We start from the raw sequence: 26,091 nt of genomic DNA on the forward strand, positions 1-26,091 counted from the left end.
GACTCTGTAAATTGCTTAGAGAGGGCTGTAAAGCACTGTGAAGCGGTATATAAGTCTAAATCCTCTTGCTATTGCTAATTGGTGGCAGACGTTTAAACTGAATTTCTCTCCCTCTGTCAACTTTACAAGGACCTCAGATAGGCAGAGGCTGTTCAATAATATTAAAGGTATTGTTGCAGGATGTAAGCTGTTCCAAGAGCAGTAGTTTTCAACTTACAATTGAGCCTAACATTAATGTGGATAAGTGAGAAATTTGTTATGTGGATTTTGCCCCATGTTACGACTTTTCTTGCCATGTTTGTTAAGTGAATTCTTGCAGTTCTTAAATTAGCAACACAGTTCTTAAGTGAACCTGGTTTCCTCATTGACTTTGCTTGTCAGAAGGTCACTAAAGGGGATCCCATGACTTCAGGGCACTGCAACCGCCTTAAACGTGAGTTGGTTGCCAAGTATGTGAATGTAAATCACTTGACCATGGGGATGCTGCAGCAGTCATTAAGTGTGAAAAATAGTCATAAGTCACTTTGTTCAATGCCATTTAAACTTCGAATGGTCACTAAGCAAGCTGTTGTAAGTGAAGGACTAGCAGTAAAGCTGCCTTTTGCAATTGATTGGTGCTGAGTTTGCTCCAGTTGTTTTGTGATTGCATCCAAGGTGCCTATCACGACTATATCTGCTTTCTTACACCAAAATAATTCTACTTCTATTTGGAGGCCTTCTTGTGATGTTATCCAGTTCTTTCTCTTCTATTCTACTGTCTCCAAGGCACTGCAATGTCCACTATCCAGCCATTTTTCTCTTTATTACAGTTACTATTATTATGCTTAAAAGCTGTTTTGAAAGCACAGCTTCTTTGAAATCTGAAATATTAATAATTGTACTAATTAAATAAATAAATCTTCTAAGAAGATCATCTAGAAACCTAATGTATTGGGCCTTGACTTCTATGAGTAATCACACCAGATATGCATAAATGCACTGCTTATGTATATTTATGCCACCTTTCTTACTCATTGAAGTGTAATGATGTGTGGGAATGATACAGGGGTGGGTTCCTGCCAGTTCTAACCCCTTCCACAAATCTACAGTGCCATTTAGAACTGGTTCCAGATCCCTCCCCCCACCTGTCCGCACATCATCAAGATGAAGAGCGAGAGGAGGAATTCTGGGAGTTGAAGTCCACAAGTCTTAAAGTTGTCAAGTTTGAACACTCCTGGCTTTTTTTTTCTAAAGTGTTAGGGATGCAATGGTCTTGTAACTTGACAGCTTTAAGACTTGCACACTTCAATGCCAGAGTTCTTGAGCCAACATGTCTAGAGGAGGAATTCTGGGAGTTGGAAGTCCACAAGTCTTAAAGCTGTCAAGTTTGAACACCCCTGGTTTTTTTCCTAAAGGTTAGGGGTACAAGGGTCTTGTAACTTGACAGCTTTAAGACTTGCGTGCTTCAAATGCCAGAGTTTCTGAGCCAACATTTTGGTTGCTAAGCAAGAGCGTTGTTAAGTGAGTTTCACCACATTTTACAAGTTGGCCACGCCCACCCAGTCACATGACCGGAAAGCCACTCCCACAAAGCAGGCCATACCTACAGAAGAGGTTCTAAATTTTTTTGAAACCCACTACTGGAATGATAGGAGAGAGAGCAACAGATGGAAAAACCAGCATGCCAAAGGTGTCACAGCCTGCAGAAGAAGGGAATGGCATGGGAAATGTTTCAAAAAGGATGCTCCTTAATTTTCCAGAGAGCAAATTTGACTGCTCATAGTTAGCATAACTATAAAGCTTCTGGATGATAACAATCTTGAAGTTGAGCTGCTGTTTCTTTCTAAAAAGCTATGAGGACAAATATGGGCTTTGTCGGCATTCACTCGAGATCATCTTTTCCCATTCTGTTATTTTCAGATCTGTTGGACCTCATAACCCTCAGAATTCCCAGCCAGAAAAGTCAAAGACCTACCGGCTAGAAATTCAACAAAGAGCTATTCCCAAACAGCTGGAGGGTACTGGACTTGGGGAAACTATCCTATATTCTGGCCAATAAATTAGTTATACTTTTTGATGGAAACAAAAACATATGTTTCAAAGAGTGAGAGGCCAACAAAAACTCAGGCAAGCATGGGAATAACATTTAATGACAAAATCCAAGCATTTGGCCAAATATCTGCATGGAAGTCTCTCCTAGCTCTTAAAAGTGTATTTGCCATGAAGAATTTCAAAAAACAAAGTACCAGCAATTTGCAAAAAAAAAAAAAAAAACAACTTAATAAGCTTAATGAAATTAGTTTGCTTTATCTATATTGCATTAAAGAACTTGTATGAAATGGACAATTGATTGGGGTAAATGGGTGTTGGATCAAAAACATATTCTTGTTAAGCAGTCTTTCAAATTTTGCACATTTTGTTTCATCAACATGAGTAATATGATTGGGTAACAAAAGGAGAAAATATTATCCTAAAGCAAATTATTCATGATTTCTTATTACCCATCTCACAGTGATTTGAGCTACAGGTCAGAAAAAGCATATTATTGTTCTTTGATTTATACAGTCATCAGAGCATGTCTGCCATAAAAGGTAAAAGAGAACACTGGAGAGAAAAGAACATCTGGAACAACAGTGTAACCTAACACAGCATCAAAGAAGGAAAGGGGGAAAAAAGAATTGATATAAAAGTACAAAAATTGAAACCGTTCTCCTATGCACATTTAGAATTCTATGAGCCTTAATACAGGTTTATTGTAAATGACATTTTGTAAAAACAATAACTGTGCATTAATAATTGTATTATGTGTCTGACTGTGAATTACTCAGTTAGCAATGGCTTAGTGGGTAAGTTTAATCTATTTTAGCAAACTAACTGCAATTGTCATATCAAACTCTATAATAGTCTAAGCACTAGCAGGCTGAGTATCATCTGAAAAGTTTTCGTCTAATTTACATTTATTTTAAAAAGCATACAGAAACCTCTTAGTGCAGATTTTCAACTAAAATAATATAAAATATATGCAGCATAATACAAATGTATACATTATTGCAAATATGTAATGGAACCTTCATATTATATTTATTATGCTACCTATTAAATCAAATATTATATTTACTTTGGAAATCCTGCAGTAATTTTTAAGTGCAGGGTTCAGCACCATTATATCAACAATAAATATATACAAGAGGAGAGGGGCACCGTGAATGTACATCCATTCCAGGGTTCCAATTACAACTGAACTAAATATTAAAGGATGCATCATTTATTCATACATTTGATTTGGCCTGATTGTGAAGAATTTATCTTACTTTAACCTGGAAGTGTTGAAATACTGAATTCATTCTCTGTTAAAACATTTCCTAGAACTTATTGGAATTTATATTCAGGGAAGTACTGTATGTTTTGGCTAACATAGTGCACCAGATGGGCTTGGGAGAGAGATGGACAATATGCAAATTGAATGATTGATTGAATGAATGAATGATGCTGCAGTCATCTGGTAGGCACAACATTGAGACAGTATTGCAAGTATATCATAAAATAACGGTGTGGCAGCTACCAAAGCAGCTATTACAAAGAAATAAAAACTATCTTAGATTACTTTTTCCCTCCTGAAATAATCCCAATGCTCAAAGATAAGGCAGAGATAAGGAAAAGAACCTCATTCTTTTCCTTATTCAACCATGAACATATTTCTCCCCTTTCAGGATTACATCACCCCAAATATTCTCATCCCACTCCCCGTATAGAGGATATTATGTCCTTAACTCCCCCCACCCAACCCTCTCTCCCTGGCACATGTCCTTTTCCTTCACTAATCCTTTTTTACTCTGTCTACTACAGCCATAGCTTTTGCACTATAAGAGATTGCTCACTTTCAAAGGTGCAGTTGAGTTTCCTCTTGATCTATTCTGGAAGAGGGGCAGAAATGAGAAGGGATTAAAGAAAGATTCCCAAAAGACATCTATGTTAACAGTTCTTGTTTGTTCTCTGGTTCTGTCGATGATCTGTTTTCTTGTCATATACATTCTTTTATATCAGGATTACAGGTAGGCCTTGACTTTCAACCATTCATTTAGCAACCAAGCAAAGTTACAAGCACTGGGGAAAAAATGACTTACAACTGGTCTTTGCACTTATGACCATCGGAGCATCTCCACAGTCACATAATCAACATTTTTATGCTTGGAAAAGTGGCATAAATTTATGATGATTACAGTCTCCCAGGATCATGTAATTGCCATTCGTGTCCTTCCCACCTAGCTTCCATTAAGCAAGGGGGGGGGAGGGAGATAGATTTGCCTAATGACCACATGTCACTTAATAAATGCAGTAATTAACTTAACAACCACAGCAAAAAATAAAAACATTATAAAATCAGGCATATTTCATTCAACAACCATCTAGCTTAGCAATGGAAATTTTGGTTCCTGAAAATCACATTAAAATATTTATTGTACAATAAGCTTAAGCTGAATATTTATTAATAAGGTCTCCTGACAAGGTGTCCTGAAAAATATCAGGTCCGCTAAATCAGCTAAACTAATTTACTGCTACTAGTGCTTGTGCACAGTAACAGCACATGCCAGGATTTAGATAAGAGCCAATGGAATCCAAGGGGCCCCCCACACTCCCCTTGCCCCACGCATGCGTGCACACCCACATGTACTCCCACATGTACTCCCGCCCCTACATGCACATGCTCACGCAACCCACCCCCACCCCCTGTGCATGCACACGCATCTCCCGCATGCACCCTGCCCTCCAGGCATGAGCGTCAAAGACTCAAAAACCAGCTGCACTACGCGCATGCGCAGTGGAGCTGAGCTGGAGCAACGCTCACGTGCCTGCAGAGAGGGCTCTGCATGCCACCTGTGGCACATGTGCTATAGGTTTGCCATCACGGGCCTAGAATGTTACATCTCTATTGTGTTGTGCTTGCTTTTTTGCTTTTTGGTGCAATTCAAAGTGCTCATTTTGATCATTAAAGCCTTGCATGGCAAGAGACCAGATTATCTTTGAGATCACCTCTTCTACATCACATCTACATCAGGTCAAGCAAAAGGTATATGCTGTGGGTTCTGGCTTCTTAGAAGCTCCATCTTGCAGGACCAATGCATTTTTGGCTGTAGCTCCTACTCTCTGGAATATCATTTCCCTTAGGTAAGGTTGTCCCCATTCTTGCAGACCTTCCAGAAAGAGTGGCTCTTCCATCAATTTTGGTGATCCCATAGTGACCCTTATCCTCACATAGTATATAGGCATGTTTTGGGGAATAAATGTACGGTATTCTGGCACTGGATATATATTATCCTTACATATTCTAACACAGGATGTACATTACTATGGATACAAAGAGCCCTAGAGATGCAGTGGTTAGAACGTAGTATTGCAGTCTAACTCTGCCCATAGCCAGGAGTTCAATCCTGACTGGCTAAAGGTTAACTCAGCCTTCCATCCTTCCAAGGTCGGTGAAATGAGGACCCAGACTGTTGGGAGCAAAGTGGTGATGACACGGTAAGCTGCTCAGAGGGCGATGTAATAGCACTTTGGAGCAATATATAAGCCTAAGTCTTATTGCTATATTTACCAACAAAGGTGGTGCTGGAAAGAAGTACACCTAGTATCAATATAACAAACTGCTCATTGTCTGGGTTATGCATAACTAAAATGGAAATCTTAATTTCCAATAGCAAGATATTAATTTTAGTGGAAATGCAATCTTTGCAGCTCACTTTCTGCATATTAAAAATGTCTACAATTTAATAATATGTAAAATATAAGAATAACCAGAAAGATCCTAGAAAAAAGCAATGGCCCATAGATTTATGGAGTTATCCAAAGACATGTAAGACAGAAAATTATATTGGTAAGGAAAACACAGCTAATTATTGTATGATTGGAATACCTGTCCCTGACAGCCTGTTACCAGGTATCTTAAACTACCTGCAGTCTTGAGGAAGAGGATGCAGATTAAAATATTGTTAGAATAATAGACAGAGGTGGGAGAGGAGTTAAGCATGCCATTAACTTAGAGTCCTGATCACTCTAAGTTCACTAGATTCTTATGCGTAGGCTTGAATAAATCTTTTATGCTGCAATTCAGCAGATGGTTCTGGTCTTTTACACCTTAAATTAGCTTTTGTATGCCAATGGCTCTGACAATAAAACTTAAACCAAAAAATGATTGATGAAGAAATCTCCTATTGCACTAAACCTCTTTATTCGAAGACATCACTCTCCGAGTAAATGTAATTTACTTCTTTCTGGTGCTATTGCATTATATTTTAGTTCATATAAACCAGAAAATCTCCTATCCTCGGCATGGAGGGCTGCTTCCAAATTTTTCTTTCAACCTGAGAAAATAAGGTTCCTGGAGAATTCCTCATTCTAAAAAGAAGGACATTTTGGGGGATAATATTGACAATATCTTCAAACTTCTAAGATTTTTTCAAACACTTCAAAATCCTATTATATAACTGGAAAGTGAAAGTGAGATAACAAAAATATAGCCCTTAATACTGAGCAGAAAAAATGGCATATGAGAAAAATACCAACTGTGTGAAAACATTTCATTTCAAAATAACTTCCTGAATGCACTGTTTTGTAATCCAGTCAGGGAGGAAATTATGAAAGTGGGTTGTACGTGATACACAGTTGAACAGACTTCACTTGTGATCTGCATTTTGGACTATTGTATAAAACTGTCTGCTTGACAAACTGGGTTTTCTTTTGTTTACCAGATGCAAGTAGTAAGATATCCTGACATCCATGGATCAAATGCATATACCTATTTAATATCTCAACCAGCTCTTTTCATCTACAATTTGCAATATCAGACTCAACCAACACAGCAATAGAAAACAGAACAGAGCAGACTTTATCAGAGTCACTTTTACCCAATCGAGATATAATGCTTTAAGTCCACTTAAATGTTCCTGTTGTGATTGAGTAACTGATTGTGAGTCATTACCCAAAGAATTTTTTTTACCAAATTTTGAGTAAATTATCCAGCTTTGGGGAGTACAGCTTTATCCCTGGGTGGTTCCTTCCTTCCTCTTTCTTTTTATTCACCAGGCTGCTAAAGAAAAGGTATATCCATTTTATGGCAACAGAAAATGAGTCCAATTGTCTTTTAATTTATATCAGTTCTTCATTTCCATTTGTGCGGACTGACCATCAACTCAGCATGGGGGGGGGGGGGGGAGAGAGAATGAGCCATTTTCCACTGTATGTGTGATGTGTTATAAACCTATGTATTATAAATGCCAAGACAACTAGACACAAGTACAGTTTATTCCCCATGCCATCACTCTGCTAAACAAGGAGGGGGAGCCGGACCTCGCAGGAATAACCGAGACCTGGTTGGGCCACGAGGGAGGTCTACCCCTCGTGGAAATGTGCCCGCCAGGTTATCGAGCATTTCACCAGCCTCGGGCCCAGGGAAGGGGCGGCGGGGTAGCAGTGATTATCCGGGAAGACTTAGAGCCGAGAGAGTTCACCGTGCCACAGACATCCGGGTGTGAGTCCCTTGTCGTGAGATGGGGCCCAGGGAGGCAGTTGGGCCTGCTGATAGTATACCTGGCTCCTCGCTATTCGTCAGCGGCCCTGCCTGAACTCCTCGAGCTGATCTCATCGGTGGCGGTTGAGACCCCCAAACTTTTAGTGATGGGGGATTTTAATCTGCCGTCGTTGGGAGAAGCGTCTGAGGGGGTTCGGGAGTTCATGGCTTCCATGACAGCCATGGACCTGACCCAGTTAATTCAGGGCCCTACTCACGAGGGAGGCCACACGCTGGACCTTGTCTTTGTCTCTGGCCAGTGGATGAGTGATCTGGGAATAGGGGATCCTACCATTATTCCCCTGTCATGGTCGGATCACTCACTTCTCCGGCTGGACTTCCCTGGTGCTACCCCCTGCTGCGAGGAGGCGGAACTGGAAGGTATTAGATGGTTCCGCCCCAAGCGCCTGATGGAACCAGATAGGTTCCAGACGGAGCTTGGGCCACCTCCTGTGGACCTGACCCGCCCCCGAGTGGAGGACCTGGTAGACGCATGGAATAGTGCGACTACCGGGGCCCTAGACCGGGTGGCGCCTTTGCGGCCTCTCCTGCGGCGACGAACCACCCTGGCCCCTTGGTTTACCGAGGAGCTAAGGGTGATGAAACGCCACAAGAGACGCCTAGAGAGTCGTTGGAGATCCTCCCGTTCCGAATTCGACCGAGCACAGGCACGAGCCTATTTGAGGACGTACCTCGTGGCATTAAGAGCGGCCAAACGTCAACATTGCGCCGCTCTTATTGCGTCCGCAGATAACCGCCCTGCCGCCCTGTTTCGGGTGACTCGCTCCCTCTTGTTTGAGAGACCGCGGGAAGCCCCTTTACAGGGCAGAGCAGAGGAGTTTGGGAAATATCTACAGGACAAAGTCGCTCAAATCCGGATGGGATGGGCCCCTTTCAGTAGTTCAGTAGAGACGCCCGTGGCGAGTCTTGAGGGACCGCTTTGGGAGGAGTTTGACTCGGTTGCCATCGAGGATTTGGACAGGTTGCGTGGACGTCTACGACCCACCACATGTTTATTGGACCCGTGTCCCTCCTGGCTTGTACTGGCATCCTGGGAGGTTACGCGCGACTGGCTCCTGGGCCTAGTGAACGCCTCGTTGGGTGAGGGGTCTCTACCGGCCGCCTTGAAAGAGGCGGTGGTGAGGCCCCTGCTCAAGAAGCCTTCCCTGGACCCAATGGACCTAGTCAATTATCGTCCAGTCTCCAACCTTCCTTTCTTAGCGAAGGTTGTAGAGAGTGTGGTGGTACAGCAGTTCCCACGTCACCTGGAGGAAAATGATTATCTAGACCCGCGCCAGTCCGGCTTCCGTCCCGGGCACAGCACCGAGACGGCCTTGGTCGCATTGGTTGATGATCTCTGGAGGGCCAGAGATAGGGGTTGTTCCTCTATCCTGGTCCTATTAGATCTCTCGGCGGCGTTCGATACCATCGACCATGGTATCCTGTTGCACCGGCTAGAGGGGCTGGGAGTCAGGGGCACCGTTTTACGGTGGTTTGGCTCCTACCTCTCTGACCGGACGCAACGTGTGTTGGCAGGGGAACAGAGATCGACCCGGAGGCCACTCACATGTGGAGTGCCACAGGGATCGGTGCTCTCGCCTCTCCTGTTCAACACATACATGAAACCGCTGGGCGAGATCATCCGTGGTTTTGGGGTGGGATACCATCTGTATGCTGATGATACTCAGCTATACATTTCCACCCCGAACCACCCCAATGAGGCCGTCGAAATGATGTCCCGGTGTTTGGAGGCCGTACGGGTCTGGATGGATGGCAACCGACTAAAACTCAACCCTTCCAAGACGGAGTGGCTGTGGCTTCCGGCCTCCCAGTTCAACCAGGTGCTTCCATCTCTGGCCATCGGGGGCGTGCAACTAGCCCCCATGGAACAGGTGCGCAATTTGGGCGTCCTCCTAGATGCCCAGCTGTCCATGGATGACCATGTAACAGCCGTGGCAAGGGGGGCGTTCCATCAGGTCCGCCTGATGCGCCAATTGCGCCCCTTATTGGACCGGGATGCCCTACGCACAGTCACCCATGCGCTAGTGACGTCTCGCCTGGACTACTGCAATGCTCTCTACATGGGGCTTCCCTTGAGATGCACTCGGAGACTGCAGTTGGTCCAGAACGCGGCCGCGCGGGTGATTATGGGGAGGACTAGATACTCCCCTGTAACACCTCTCCTGCGCGAGCTGCACTGGCTTCCTGTGGTCTACCGAGTGCGTTTCAAGGTTTTGATTATGATCTTTAAAGCGCTTCATGGCACAGGGCCTAGTTACATGCAGGATCGCATCCTGCCCCACACATCCCTGCGACCAATTCGCTCACACAGAGAGGGACTTCTCCGGGTGCCGTCCGCCAAACAGTGTCGGGGGGCGACACCCAGGAGCAGAGCCTTCTCTGTGATGGGCCCAGCCCTGTGGAATGACCTCCCCCGTGACATCAGGATTACTTCCGACCTCCGCTCCTTCCGTGTACAGCTGAAGACCCACCTCTTTCAATTATCTGGCCTGGCTCAACCGTAATTTTTCTCACTCCTCCTGACTGTCTTTTTAAATTTTAAATTTTAATTTGTACATTGGGTCTTTTACAATTGGGGTATTTTAATGGGGATTTTAACTGTCTAAAGGTTGTAATTGGTTACCTCCTCCGTGCATGTGTGTCTTTGTATTTTTGTATGTTTATGTGTTTATGTGTTTGTACACATGTTTCTATGTCCTATATGCCCATTGTACGCCGCCCCGAGTCCTGCCTGGAAAGGGAGCGGCTAATAAATTCAAATTTATTTATTATTATTATTAACTAATTCCCACAACACTGTATGTTCAGTGGTGTCAAACTGGCAGCGGAGACCACAGCCACCCCAGCTCTACGAACGGGAAAAATGTCACAAAACATCATGTGATAGCAACATGATGGGGCGAGTTTGACACCTGTGCCCTAGAATGTCAAACCATATAGTAGGACTATATTGCTACTATTCTTTGCATTTTTCCTATTACCTATTCCTTTAGAAACTGACTATAACTTTGTTGTTTGCATGAATTATGTTGATTGCTTTTACTTAATATACCATTATGACTTATGTTGATTGCTTTTATTTAGTATCCTACAATTATCACTGAGTGTTGTACCTTATGATTGTATTTTATGATCATGATTTATCACTTGTTACTTGCATGTACACTGACAGTTTATTCACTGGAGACAAATTCCTTGGGTATCCAATCACACGTGGCCAATAAAGAATTCTGTTCTGTTCTGCTCTGCTCTGCTCTATTCTAATACAGTAAGGTTAGCACAGGAAATAAACACATTAACTTCACAGGCAGTAGTGAGCCCGCAAGTTCTCTTCTTGGCAATTATTTCAACACAATAAAAGCAGATGCTATTTGGCATTCTATGTCCCCTCCCCCTCAAACATACTTCAAAAATCTACTAACATGTCATATCAGTATTAGCCAACCGAATCTGCCTGGCATGTACAATGCTGCAATTTTCATTTAGGAGAGGGAAGATTGTGGTAATCTAACATTTAAAATTAGGACTCCAAGATTGTATGCTATTCTCAGTTTCCACTAAAGGAGGTGTGCAGGCTATGCAGGCACAATTTGCAATCTGCAACAGGGATCATAATGCAGCCAATTTTTTTCTATGCCGAATCAATCATGAATTCAACTGTTCTTATTTTCTTTCGGTTATCTAAAAAATGCTCAGCGTTTTTCATAAAGTATACGAACAAAAGTTTGTGCCACTTTGAGGGAATAGGAGAGACTTTGTCATTTATATCCATAGTCAGAAACTAGTGACTTCTTGCTGTTACTGATGACCTTTTCGCTTACAAAGATAGCAAGGAAGTACTACTTTTTAAAACAAACTTTTTTAAAATAGATATCAATCCTTGCTTTTTTCCATGCTTCCTTGATATTCTTCAAAATGTATTTACTGATAGAGAGCCAACAGTACTTCAGAAATAAAGGGGTGTAGATTCCAGTTCACCTTCAATTAGAGACATTCACTGGGTGATTTGCAAGAGTTATCTACTGTTTACAACAGTCACCTACTTTTCGTACACTGAAATGCTTTCCCATAACTTATGCTTATGTTCCTGTGTTTTTAAAGCAACAACTGTTCTGAAATAAGGTTGCCTTACCAAACTATGCAAATTATAGAACACAATTGGGCAGTAGCAAGGAATTAGTTTTCTGTAACAATTGGCAGTCATCAAGGGTTCTCCAATTTTTTCCAGCCTAGATTTTGTAACCCTACCCAAAGGCTACCACATCTGACAACTGGCGATCTCAGAAATTGTATTTACTACTTTCATGGAAAAACAGAAAGAATGAAAATTAAATTAGTTTAGCTATTGGATCAAGCTTTGAAACTGTTTTCAAAGTAGGTTTCGTCTCTTGAATCCAAGGTTATCAAGGTGTTATGTATTTTAAAATGATGTCCTGTAAAAATAGGGCGCCCTGAAAACAGTGAAGGACCAGCCCGCAGTGCCTCTGCCAGCAAAAACAAAGTTTGGGAAGGCTGCAACATTGAGCTGGTCCTTCCCACCCTGGCCATATCCACCTGACACCCCGCCCCCCCAAGTTAAACACAACTCTGATGTGGCCCTCAATGAAATTGATTTTGACACCGCTGCTCTAATACATAAGAATAAAATAATAAATAAAATAAATAAAAGGAAATCGATTGGACATCTAGAATAGGATTCAAAGAACAGAAGAAAAGCATCCCCTCACACAAAATGTTATAAGGCTTTGTTATGTGGCAATGTTTCTAGGTTTCAACAACTTTAAACATGCTGGTTGGGAAATTCTTAAAATTGCCAAGGCTGGGAAACATCATTGCATGGTTTAGGCTGATTAAAGATCAAAGTAGAACCTGAGGTGCCCAGTTGTCTTTGAAGCAGGTTTTCCTAGAAAGAGTGGAGGAAAAAGGAGAAACAGATGAGAACAGAATAATCTTGCCTTGGAATAGATTCTGTTGCCCACAATTGATGATGATGATGATGATGTCATTTATGTTGCCATGTTTCTATTCTTGCCAAACATTATTTTGACTGTAATGATGAAGAACAATTATTCACAGATGCAAATTTAGTATATTTACAGTTCAATTCACTTCATCAATCCTACAGTTTTTCTATGGGCTATGATCATTCCAAACTAAGTGCATAAAAGGTCAATTTGCATAACGTATTCTGGATACTTGAAATTAATCATCCAGTTTCCTCCTTAAGTTAGAGCACACTCTTTCTTTCTTTCTTTCTTGTCCCACATGCTTTCGAGATTCCAGGCATTCCTACTGTCTCCCCTTCTCCACCAAAGCATGTTTAGTCTTTCAATATACTGTACTTACTTTGCATGGCTAGAATTTACATATTCCCAAAAGTGCTTATTCCAGTGAAAATATTGCTCTTTTCTAGCAGTGGGTCCAGGGAGACTTGGTTTAACTCTCTACTTACCTTGTCCCCCTTAACTCACATGTACTTATTTTCAACCATATAACATTTTTTAACAAAATAATCAAGGACACAAAAGTCTCTAAGCACCTAAAATTTTGAAGTCCTGCAATTCATCCCTAGTACTATATTGATATATAATCCATATGTGTATATATATCAAGCAATATTCTACAGTGAAAACAGGGAATTCTAATAAGGAAAGTAGGTAAGCAATAGAAAGAGTAAACAATACACAGATTTAAATAAGATGCAACAACATCCATTCCCAGGTAACAGAATGAAATCCACAATGGCTGATTTAGATGCAAATGGTTTTAACATTCCTGGACACTAGAATTGATGCTCACGTTCTTACATTTTCTAGTCTTGATATCCTGAACAGATAATCCTTTAAAACATGAATGGGGAATCTGTGGCCTTCAGAATCTGTTCGAATTACAAGTTTCATTATCTCTCTCATACTGGCTAAAGCAATTGAAAGTGTGGTCCAGCAACATCTAGAAGACACATATCCCACCTAGGACTTGCCTAGTTAATAATCATCATTTTGTTTGTATCACATAATTGGCTACAAGCTACTTCATTTATTTATTATATTATATTATATTACAGAATTCAACACTGTATATCAAGCAATAATTTTCCTGGACATAGGTTCACAAAGCATCTATATACTGTGATTAATTGTTCATTCACTTCACCCAAATATTTCTATCTAGCAAGTAAAACCTGCAATATTTCTCCATATAGAAAAAGTGTTGTCAGCAGCTAATAATTTAGTATTCAGCACTTCCAGCTGTATATAGCAACTGGGTTGGTTTCTGTTTGGCAGATATTGTCTCTTAATAGATAGCACTGTCAGTTTTGATAATAACCACCTGCAGTTTAGCCAGTCCATCCTTTGCCCTGAAAAATGTAATGAGTGCCATTAATTTTAATTGTTCTAATTATACATTTAGGATACAAGTTTCTACATGCAAATCCTTGCATGCAGCATCTTATGTTCAGCCTATTTCTTCACAAAAAGACTGGATCCTATTGAAGCAAGTCAGTACATTTCCTATATTCACATGTTTAGCCAAATATTGAAAAGTTGTTTTGAATGATGGTAGAATTAACATACTGTTGCAATAATTTCTCTCTCTTGCTAGTCATTCTTTCTGAAAAATACATTTTTAACTGACAAAATCATCGTGAGCTCTCAAACCAGGTGTCATACTAAAAAGGCCGTTTCATTATTTAAAATATTGGGGTTGTACATTTTAACGCAGTGGGTCCGTGGCTAAGATGCTGAGCTTGTCAATTAGAAAGGTCGGCGGGTCGGACATGACAATATCTCATTGCACATGACAATATCTCATTGCACATCCAAGAAGTAGTAGGCCTATTTAGCATTGCTCAAATATTATGTCATACTTGATCAAGTATTCCTGTTTTCAGCTATCGATAAACTCAGGACACCTCTCAGATTACCACACAAATGTTCTGAAAAGCAGCATATTTTTGAAATGATAATAGCAGATGTATATTGAAACCAATGTTTTCATCAGAATGGACCAAGCAGAAACTTGTGAGAGAATTCAGCCTCAAAGCACAGGCAATTATGAGAAAATTAAAGGAAGAATTCTAATGAATCCACAGGAATCATTCTAAGCCCACTCTGTGCAGCAGTAGAATTACATCAGCTTCCAATCAGTTAAAAATTATGTCCTGATTTGAGTTCCCAGCATGCCCCATCCTGATTGGGCAAGGCTGCATAACAATACATTAAGACACAAACTTTTTTTTAAACATCACTACAATCTAATTAAAGTAGCCACACAGCCAAATAGCAGCTAAGATGTCCAGCCATCCCTGCATTGTTACCTCTCTGCAAACAAGTCCAAAAAAACAGTTGGCTTGTGACAGTATTGAAAATTATCAGGCAATGTGGTAGTAATTATTCTGTTTTTAAAAATTAAATTTGTAAATAAATTAAATTCACTTATTTATTAAGGCAGATATGACAGAACATAAATTAATATTGCAATCCTATGTACTCACAAGATAGAGTTTGCATATTTATGAATGAATGGATGAATGAACGAACGAACAAATCATGCTGCAAAACTCTCAGAAACTGGTAAGATTTCTCAGCAAAAGAATGTAAACCTTTTAGAACATTGCCAGAAAATAGCATTTAAAAAAGGTTGCAGCATGATTCTCACAACTTCTCTTTCTTAAAATATTAAAATACAAAGCAACTTATTGAATAGAAAAAAGGGCTAAGGACCAAATTCCAGGTTGAGGATCAATTCCATTTTTAAGGGATGATAAAAGCGGCAAGAAAGCAAAGAAAGCCCAAGTGGTGGGTTATTTAATTAATAAATGAAATGCACCATTTTGTGTTGGCACAGTCAGCAGGATGCTTCCAAGAAATCCACAAACTAGCCAGGAAGTCATCACACATCAGAGGAGAAAGATCTGTTACTGTGGAATTTATACAAATGGGAAGAAAAAAGTGCTTTCCATTTTGTCAGGCGCTGCATTTCCCTGCCCAGGGAAAGCAAAGATTCTGTTTCAAAGCAGAAAGTCAATGCCATCCTTAAGACATCCAGCTGCACGAATCTTATAACATTGACGTTTACAGAAAGGCAAAAGGATTTTCCCACGCACCCTGCTTTGACATTTGAGATTTGCCTCTCTCTCAAGCACCGCGACGGGTCCCTACCACTGCTTGCCTTCTCCAGAAGAAGCCAACACAACTTCTCATCTACAGCTAGCAACCTGTCTTCTGAGACTATGTGCAATGCAATCCATTGTAACATGTCCACAGTGCAGGAGTGGATTGCTGCCAATTTTACTACCGGTTCGCAACCCCCATGCATGCATGCATTGTTCAATGTAAATTGTTCTTCATGCATGCACAGAACAATTTAAAGTGAACTGCACATGCGCAGTCACTAAAAACGAAAATGGCGGTGACATCAGCGGTGGCGAAGGAATCAGTTTGAGGGCATGGCAGGCTTGGTCACTGCCAGTTCTGCGACCCAGGCCTGAATTTCATTACCGATTTGGCCAAACCAGGAGCAACCCACCACTGCCACGGTGGCTAATCTCAATATGTCCTTTGGGAGATAGCCTTGAAGAGACTAACTTGGGGACAGCAATCTACTCAGGACAGGTGTATATTTTATTTATTTTATTTATTTCTTAGATTTTTAGACCGCCCCTCTCCCAAAAAGGGACTCGGGGCGGTGTACAGTCAATACAATAAAACCAGTCATAAAATTAAATACATTTAAGCTACATTTAAGATACATTTGGAGGGGAGATAGGCTGTACTAAGAAATAAATAATTCTAATCCTAAAAACATCACAATTAAAACCCCAAACCCTAAAATAAAATAAATCCCTGGGAGGTAAAACTAAGAAAGTGCCAGGCCAGCTGATTGAAACAGGTGAGTCTTTAACTTTTGCCGGAAGGAACGGAGGTCGGTGGTAGTTCGAATGTCTGGGGGGAGGTCATTCCAGAGGGTTGGGCCCATCACAGAGAAGGATCTACTCCTAGGTGTCGCCCGCTGGCATTGCCTAGCAGACGGCACCAGGAGGAGCCCCTCCCTGTGTGAGCGGATAGGTCGCAGGGACGTATGTGGAAGGATGCGATCCTGCAGATAACTAGGTCCTCTGCCATGGAGCGCTTTAAAGATGGTGATCAATACCTTGAAACGCACCCGAAAGGCCACAGGTAGCCAGTGCAGCTCGCGCAGGAGAGGTGTTACGTGGGAGTAACGTGTACTTCCCATAATAACCCGCGCGGCTGCGTTCTGAACTAGCTGCAGTCTCCGGATGCGTCCCAAGGGAAGCCCCATGTAGAGGGCATTGCAGTAGTCCAGGCGAGACGTCACCAGCGCATGAGTGACCGTGCGCAGGGCACTCCGGTCCAGTAGGGGGCGCAATTGGCGCACCAGGCGAACCTGGTGGAACGCCCCCCTTGCCACGGCTGCCACATGGTCCTCCATTGACAGCCGGGCATCAAGGAGGACGCCCAAATTGCGCGCCCGCTCCACAGGGGACAGTTGTTCGCCCCCTATGGCCAGCGATGGGGTCAGCTGGCTGAACCGAGGTATATATGAATGAAGCAGCAATTCCAGACTCTGAAGGTGACAGCTGGACCACAATCGCTTTTAGTCCACAGCTTGTAAGGGGCAGCCTCAACTGATAATGTTCTGCAACATTGGAAACTACAGGTAGTCCTCGACTTACAACCATTTGTTTGGAAACAGTCCAAAGTTTCAACAACACTGAAAAACAGTGACTTACTCTGACACTTACAGCATGTAAATGAGGGGTAAATGAGAAGAGGATTGCATCATAATCCCACAGTACTTGCAAGAACTAGTTTCAGAATGTGAGAGATTTTCTTGAACAATTATATGTTCAGATTCCACCTAAATTGCTCCTTGGAAGGGCTGACTGATTATTTGCCTTGGAAGGAGAAACACAGGAGAGCAGCCTAGGATTAGAGTGCTGAAGATAGCTTGTTTCTCATGTTAGAGTTGTAAATGCAGAGAGCCAGATTTTCAGGCCCTAATTTATACTGCCATTGCCAGATCACCCTGAAAACTGGTCCTACAACCTACTTGTTAAGTAAGCGGGCAGGTGTGTGTTTGTATAGGTATGTATATGTATATATGTTCAAGCGCAAGGCTGAATGCTGGAAAAGCGCATTTTTGGCATATTTCAACTGACATCAAAATAATCTTGCAAGGTTCTTCTTTCCAGTGAAGAAAGTTTCACTAACAACTTTCCCATCCCCCCCCCATTTTTATTTTATTTTTTGCAAAATACCAAAAAAATAGATTGCATTTTGTTAAGTTTAATTTTGGGGAAAATAGTGTGCAATACATAGAGGTAGAGAACCTATTTAAACCGAAGGACTTTAGGCAAGGCTGGGGGCAGGGTGCCAATAGTGGGTGTGGCTGCTATAGTGGGCAAGGACACCCCAGTGGGCTAGATAGCTAATTCACTTTCATTCATGATCACACACCACTCTCTCTCTCTCTCTCTCTCTCTCTCTCTCTCTCTCTCTCTCTCTCTCTCTCTCTCACACACACACACACACACACACACACACACACACACACAAAAATGAAGGAGCCCAATATCCAGGATTATTACATGCCAGTACTTGTTTATTTAATAAAGGTATGTGGCCACCATCTTACAGGCATAACCCCAGTTGCCTAAAGTAAAAGTAAAACAAAACAACCCTAATTGCAAATAACATACTTATTAGCGCAAAATAACGTAGCATCTTCCTGTTTACAGCATCACCGATCATTATTTGATTAGTAAACATCAGTTCCTGAGAACGTGCACCACCGGGAGTTCAAGCACATCTCCTTTAGAGACTAAGCTCCAAATATCGCTTCCTTAAATACCATTTAAGCTATTCAAAACAATTCCTTCTATCCTGTTCAAACTATTCCTTAAATAGTTTGAACAGGAGAAATCGTAGCCGCGAAACTAGTAGCCACAAAACCAGTAGCCAGCTACGCCTTCCAGCCCCAAGTGCCCAGCATAATCGAGCGGAGGTTGCAGACGAAACCCAGAAAGTTCCCAAATTCTTTTTCTTATGTCATGAAGTAGCTGTAGTGGAGTCTTTGATCTCTCTCTCCCTCCCTCCCTCCTTCCCTCTCTCCTTTCTCTCTCTCTCTCTCCCCTCCCCCTCTTTATTTCTCTCTCTCTCTCACTCACTCACTCACTCACTCCTTCTCTCTCTCTCTCTCTCTCTCTCTCTCTCTCTCTCTCTCCTCCTCCTCCTCCTCCTCCTCCTCCTCTTTATTTCTCTCTCTCTCTCTCCCACCTCCCCTCACCCCCCCTTCTCCCTCTGTCTCATACACACACACACACACACACACACACACACACACTCGGTTGGGACGCACGGTTTCCAAGTCTCGCCCGTTTCCTGGCGGTCCAGCTGGCGGCCCTCTCGGGTTCAGTTCTCAGGTGCTCTGGGTGGACCAGGTGAGTCACCGCGAACAGCAGAGGCGCGCACCTTTCCAGCCCCATCTCTGCCTTCCATTCAAGGTGTATTATTTCAAGCACTTTATTGCTTCTTAGTCTGCGGCGACCACCACCGCCGCCCTTAAAACCGTCCCGTTATGAAATCCCCCCCCCTTCGCTTCCCAGGCGTCTAAATACAGATTCCTCCCTTCCTGGGACCAGTTCTGGAAGCGAGACCGCGCATAATCTCGCTTGTCAGCACACGGATCAATTCTTTCGCCGCTATCCACGCACGAATCCACCCACGTCGCCGCTTGTCCAAATCTCAGCTTTCAAGAAACCTTCGCCTGCTCCCCGAAACCGCTAAAAAGCGGGGATGATTAGAATGGGGGGGGGTCGAGGCCAGAACCAGCGCTACGTGGGGTTCCCAGGAAACATCTCACCGAAAGCAGAATACCCAAGGTTAAGAAAACAAGCAGCCTCCCTGAGAAGCGCCGAGCTTTCCAGACCTTTCCCACGCTCGGGAGAAAAGCAACAGAGGCGCACTTCCCCTTACCTTTGTATTTATCCATTCTGAGTTTTTTGCCTTTTAATTGGCGCCAGGCGGGATGGAGAGATCGGGATTTTCTAGAGTAGAGGGTCCGGATTTCTCCCACGCTCTCCAAAACTCCGGACGGACCTCTCCCCCCGTGGGATGCGCCTCTTTTCGCCCTGCTTGCGAATTCTTTGCCTTAACTCTCGAGTTCTCTGACTGCCTTGCCGCTTCCGAGCTCCGCCCTCCCTATGAGGTCAGAATCGTCGGACTTTCCAGGGACCGACGAGGGGTTGGCTGGCTAGAGAACGGCGTGGGAAGGGAGCGGTTGGGAAAGGGGGCGTTTGAGTCCCCCAAACCGGCTTCGACGTCTTGCGGACCCATGTAAACCAATTAAATATGAGCCAACAGCCAAAACATCCAATGCTATCCTAAAATGCTTTAACAGAGGGATACAATCAAGATCAAGTCAGGTACTAATACCACTCTATAAAGCCTTAGTAAGACCACATCTAGAGTACTGCACCCAGTTTTGGTCACCACACTATAAAAAAAGATGTGAGACTCTAGAAAGAGTGCAGAGAAGAGCAACCAAGATGTTTTAGGGAACTGGAGGCTAAAACATAAGACGAATGATTGCAAGAACTGGGCATGGCTAGTCTGGTGAAGAGAAGGACCAGGGGAGACATGATAGCAGTCTTCCAATATTTGAGGAACTGCCACAGAGAAGACCGGGTCAAACTATTTTCCAAAGCACCTGAAGGCCAGACAAAAAATAATGGATGGAAACTGAACAAGGAGAGATCAACCTGGAAATAAGGAGAAATTTTCTGACAGTGAGAGCAATCAACCAATGGAACAGTTCGCCTTCAGAAGTTGTGGGAGCTTCATTACTGGAAGCTGTCAAGAAGAGCATGGACTACCATCTATCAGAAATAGTGTAGGGTCTTCTGCTTGGATGGGGGATTAGACTAGATGACCTACAAGGTCCCTTCTGTTAAACTGTTAATCTGTCAATGCAAGCTTGTCAGTCAAGTATACAAGTTCAAACATGTACTTGGAAAACAAGGCAACCAATTTGTGATACCCATGAGAAACTTCTAAGAAACTTCAGATCAACCCTCTGGGTATCTCAGGTGCTTCCAGAACATGTTTTGGGTGGGTGACCTTTGGGTGACCAAGATGCAGGGTATGTGAGCAAGGAGAACTGTCTGTTGTCTTCTGCTTGTTCTTTCAACTTTTTCCCCACGCCAGTAAGACGTTTTTGGAATAACTGAAGCCACCAAATTTGATCAGTAACATTTAGAAGATCACTAGACAGCACTAGAAATTTAAGGGCTTCTTCACTCAGAACATCTTATCGTGTGGCCTCCCACTCCAGAAAAGGATGCAATAAAATCTGAGCTTAAATCCTGGCTGGCAACACTGCCTGTTGTTCCACTTACAGCCATTAAGACCAGGAGAATCCCAGTTTCTATGCAAGCTTCTTAGGGGGAGTACAAGGCTGTCCAGATCCATGGACAGAACTAGCCTGGAGCAAGAGGGTTCCTGAACAAACAACAAGCTAAAATTTGGCCTTTTGTCATTACAGTTCCTCCTTTAACAAGTCCTATCTCCTGTTTGGCCTGGGGTGAAGATATAGAACTGGGTATCATTAGCATGCTGATGCTAATGATACCCCTGGAACTGATAAGGTTATCTCCTCACAGGGTATTTATTGTAGGTATTTTAAAAGAATGGGGGGGGGGGACACCAAGCTTGGAGTCATCCCACTTTGGAATGGCTGAGAGATCAGGCTCTCCTGCTCCTCCTTCCACTGAGTGAACCTGCAAAAAGTAGGGAAAACTTTGCAAAACAGAGCCACTGGCCTCTAACTCTAATTAACACTCCAGAAGGTATGACAGTATTCGTGCCACTAAGAGATTAGTAGAACCAGAGGAGTAGGCCTGCTCCAAATACAGTCAAAATGTTATCAGGTATATCCTGTATTGAGGTTTAAAACAATCTTCAAACACATTGCTTTAAAGGAAGTTGACTCATTCATCAGATAGAAGGTCACTGTAATTTGGCTATCCTTCCTCAGCCATTCCTTGCTCTAACAGTATTCAAATTTGGAATTTGAACCTCTATCTCTAATTTTCATTCCCTAGGCTGCGAACCCACACTCTTCAGTCTCACTTAGAGCCTAAAAGCCAGAATACATCTATCTTCATTCATTAGCTCTCAGTCAGATCATTATTATCTAGTCTAGAAGACTATTTCAGTACCTTTGCAGCTCCACCATTATTACCTAATGCAGTGAAATTGACTGGATATCATCAATACATTTCAAATCTTCAGCTGGTGTCACTAAACAGGTATCAGGTTGAGCCATGGTGGCACAGTGGTTAGAATATAGTACTGTGGGATACTTCTGCTGACTGCCAGCTGACTGCAATTTGGCTGTTGGAATCTCACCCGGCTCAAGATTGACTCAGCCTTCCATTCTTCCGATGTGGGTAAAATGAGGAGCCAGATTGTTGGGGGCAATATGTTGACTCTGTAAACCACTTAGAGAGGGCTGTAAGGCACTGTGAAGTAGTATAGAAATCTAAGTGATATTGCTAGTGCAATCAAGAAACATGGAGAATTAGTGCTTTAAAGAATAATGTGTTTCATACACATTTATTGACTTAATGCCTGCTCTTTTTACTGGACCATTTAGCATTGTTCTCTTCTACCAATGGCATCTGAGCATGTACAAAATAACACTATTCAGTATATAGTTCTGGAAGACAAATTCTGAAAAAAGTAAAATATTGTGAAGTCTAGCTAGTCACTCATCTCATGGGGCATCTCTCAGAAAATTTATGGTAACTCACAGAAAAAGCAGAATATAAATGTAACCATCGTAATAGGAATCACCACTCAAAAGTGAAAAATGACAATCATATTCATTTTCTTCCTTCCATGTGATATTTAGAAACTGGAAGATCATGTTTTTCAATCATGTGGGGATCCTTCAAAAATATGAAATAATAAGCAAATATTTTTCAGCTGAGTATATTGAATATGTACTGTATTAGTCTTTATTAACGTTACATAAATGTGCTAAGGATGATCGTTTTCATATAAACTTCTTTAGTTTGAAATGGAAACTAAGCCTTTGCACTTTCACTTATTACAAAAAGAATTGGCAATTATCTAATGGGATGATATACAGGTTAAGGTTAACAAAGAGATGTATTACCACTGGTTAAATTTTTAACTAAAATGTAGATTGCAAGAAATTAGAAGCACATAATATGACTTTTGTCTACAGAAAAAAATATATTAGCTTTTTGGAAGCTGCAGGGAAGGGCAATGGTTTCTTTACATATAATATCTAAAACATTATTTTGTTAAGAAGAAAAATAAATGACAGTGTTTCTGCTTAAATTGATATGAGAATATGAGATCATAGGCATTTTTAAAAAATCAGTATTTATTAGTATTCTGAACTATCTAGGTTTACATAGTAGATTTATACTGATTTCAGCAATGAGCTGAAGTATTTAGCTGATAGTGGCTCTCACTATTAGAGAAAAACCAAACTGTTTCTATTCTTGACATAAAGATTCAGTTTAGAGTAAATCAAATTGAGAGTCAGTATACTAAGTGATTTAAAACACTTTCTCCAAACGTAATGACTTCTAGATGTAGTAGTCTTTGACTTTCCATATACTAAGCATATCTTGTCCCCATTTTATATGGACATACAATAAATAAATAAATAACAATGAAGAGAATAATTTAATGTGATCATATTGGATATCTTATTTCTTGAACCTCTGTTGAAACAGAGATGAAGAGCACATATTCAAAATACAAAGAGCACATATTCAAAATGACCCATTAAGAATCACGTGAATATCCTTCCATATTTTATAATTACTGTATTTTCATAGCTATAACTGAGCCCACACCAGTATACCACAACCTATAAAATTCGAGATCATGCACCATACCACTTACAATGAATTTAACTTTTCTGAATGTTTGATACACAAATATGCAGACAAAGTGTATATATGTATTGTACCATCAATTAATAGGTTAAATCAAAGGTCTTCTATAACAAATGCAACATTGAACAGCATGTGTGTGGAAATGGTTTCTGTTAGTATGCCTATTGCAAATTGCTCATTTCTTTCCTTAGCCTTCTCTTTAGATACACATAAGAAGTAAATATTGTAAACAGAAAATTTCACTTCTCATTTTCTTACACAGCCTAACAGTTTCCATTGTTGCTTGCTAACAATATTAGCAATAGGTTAATTGTTTGAAATAGATTACACTCCTCCTCAACTTAATTAATGGTAATATATTTCTATCTTTCTTCTTTCAATTTAATTTCAGGGAAATCTCACAAAAATATGCAACTAAAAACCTACACTGTATTCAATATTGCAGTTTGAAAGTACCTACTCTATTTGTATGAACCCTGCCAGAAGGAATGAAAGAATATAGATCGATGCTCCAAAGAAGATGGAATTTCCAATGGGAAAGAAGAAATTGAAATGTATTGTGACCTGATAAGGCAGATGATTGGAAAAACACAATTATAACTTTATATAGGACTTTTACAAGCACTATTAAAAAAATAATTGTTTGACCAAACACCCTACTGGAATATTTTAATTTTATAGAACAGAGGCAGTGACTCAAATCAACCAGGGCTCTCATGTGTGTGCGTGTGCATGTATGTCTGTTTGTATGTATGTATGTATACATGTGAATGAGTGAAGACTGTCACAACTGTGCGGTTGAAGTCATTGTCTTATTTTTTCTAATCATCCCTCCCAATACAATAAAGGTTTCAGCATATTTAATTGATTTAGAGACTTGGAAACCAGCTGAGGAAGAATTATACTTTAATCTGAAGTTCCAGGTAGGCCTAATAACTAAAGCAAAAAGGAAGAATTGTACTGAAGAAGCTTCTTGGATGAGAAGCAAAACATTTTCAAAGAAAAAATCAAGAAAGCTTAGATGCCTGTTGAAAAAAGCACCTTTGATATAAGGGAAAAGAAAATCCTCTCATCACCGCCTTATTTATGGAAACTAGCTTCCTTTCATTTATATACCATTTCCCCAAAAATAAGACCCAACTGGAAAATTAGCCCTAGCATGATTTTTCAGTATGCTTGTAATATAAGCACTGCGCCCAAAATAAGACCCAGTTAAGATCGTCAGCCAGATGGATGCATTTAGTAACATATTTTCCCCAAAATAAAACCTAACTGTAAAATAAGCCCTAACATGTCTTTTGGAGCAAAAATTAATATCACCTGGCCTTATTTTCAGGGAAACACAGTATTAGAGGTGATAAAACTAAGTAAGCCAATTGAAAGGCCTAATTGAGAGAATTGATCTGACCTAGTTGCTCTGAAAATGCTTCAATCATAGTCAGTGCTCATAACTTTAGCAAAAAAGTCAAATCACTTTGTCCTCTTATAAGAGACATGGAAAAAAGTATAAATGGTTATAATTTTACATCCTGCTTTTAAGGACAAAAGGAAAGCTACAGTGTTAGAGGCACAATATAGAAAGTTTGTGGAAATTAGACTCTTCTTTAGATTTTTTTTCTTTTTTGACATAATATGATCTGTCTCGACCTTCAGATATTTTCATACCTTAAGAGGCATCCTGAGAATTTCAAGAATCACTCTTCTTTGAGGACAAATCCATTAATCACTGAATCCAATGCCCCCTTTTTCATTTAACCTTCAGATACAGACTTAGCCAAATCCAGGGTATCTCTCTGTTATGTAAATATTATTTAGATGTTGTGGGTCTTTTTGGATTCATCCAGAAAGAACCCTGAAGCAAACCAAACTGCTAATTGAAGAGTTTGCTTATTCAAATTTTTCTTCTTAATAGATTGAACTTAGGCAGTGGAACTAGTAGAAGGGTTACTGATGAAATGTGTATGATCATATTATCATGCAAACATCACAACTGTATTTTTGTATTAGTGTCACATATCTGAACACAAGTACATAATTGCAGCGTTTATCTGATGACTTCACTATGCACCTATTGTAATTTTGTTATCACTTTTGTTGGCGCCAACAACTAATAGAAGCAGCAAAGGACACATTTTACATATATCCTCAAGAAAATCAGTCCAAGATTACGCTTGTCAGAAAGAAAATTGTCCTGCCCTATTTTAAAAGATGTCAAAGAAAAGTCATGATGGAAATTAGCAAGAAGGTATTCCAGAGAAGTTCTTCAGAAGACTATTATCTTAAAACATTAAATACATGGGAAACTTTATAAGCAACTGTACTAACTGCATTGAAGATTTCTTCAAGACAATCTCACCTTTTGAAAACTACATGGGCATTCCCATTAGTGATGGGTTCCGGGTGGTAAGGCCCAGTATGGCCGTACCGGGAGTAGCGGGGAGCTGCAGCCAACGTACTGGTATGGTGGCTTGTTTGGTCCACCATCCCACCCGTGTTCTATGGGCGTTTAATACCGCAACTGGCCCATTGCGCACACGTGATCTCCGCCAAGCAGCTGGGTGTTGCA

At 41.2% G+C, this 26,091-nt stretch overlaps 1 protein-coding gene and 1 long non-coding RNA gene across 2 annotated transcripts in view; one reads left to right on the forward strand and one right to left on the reverse strand.

Moving 5' to 3' along the window:
• Positions 1–19,769, reverse strand: part of AFAP1L2 (actin filament associated protein 1 like 2) — a 90,480-nt gene extending 70,711 nt beyond the window's left edge. The window contains exon 1 of the mRNA XM_081956175.1: positions 19,564–19,769. Coding sequence (XP_081812301.1) covers positions 19,564–19,579 — 16 coding nt within the window. The 5' untranslated portion in view covers positions 19,580–19,769. The remainder of the gene's footprint in view (positions 1–19,563) is intronic.
• LOC309393696 lies at positions 18,845–24,177 on the forward strand. Its single transcript, XR_014175637.1, has 2 exons — positions 18,845–19,028; positions 23,917–24,177. It is a non-coding gene; the product is annotated as an uncharacterized lncRNA (long non-coding RNA).
• The last annotated feature ends 1,914 nt before the right edge of the window (positions 24,178–26,091 follow it).

This window comes from Natrix helvetica (assembly GCF_964273705.1).
Source record: "Natrix helvetica genome assembly, chromosome: 5".
NCBI classification, from domain to species: Eukaryota; Metazoa; Chordata; class Lepidosauria; order Squamata; family Natricidae; genus Natrix; species Natrix helvetica.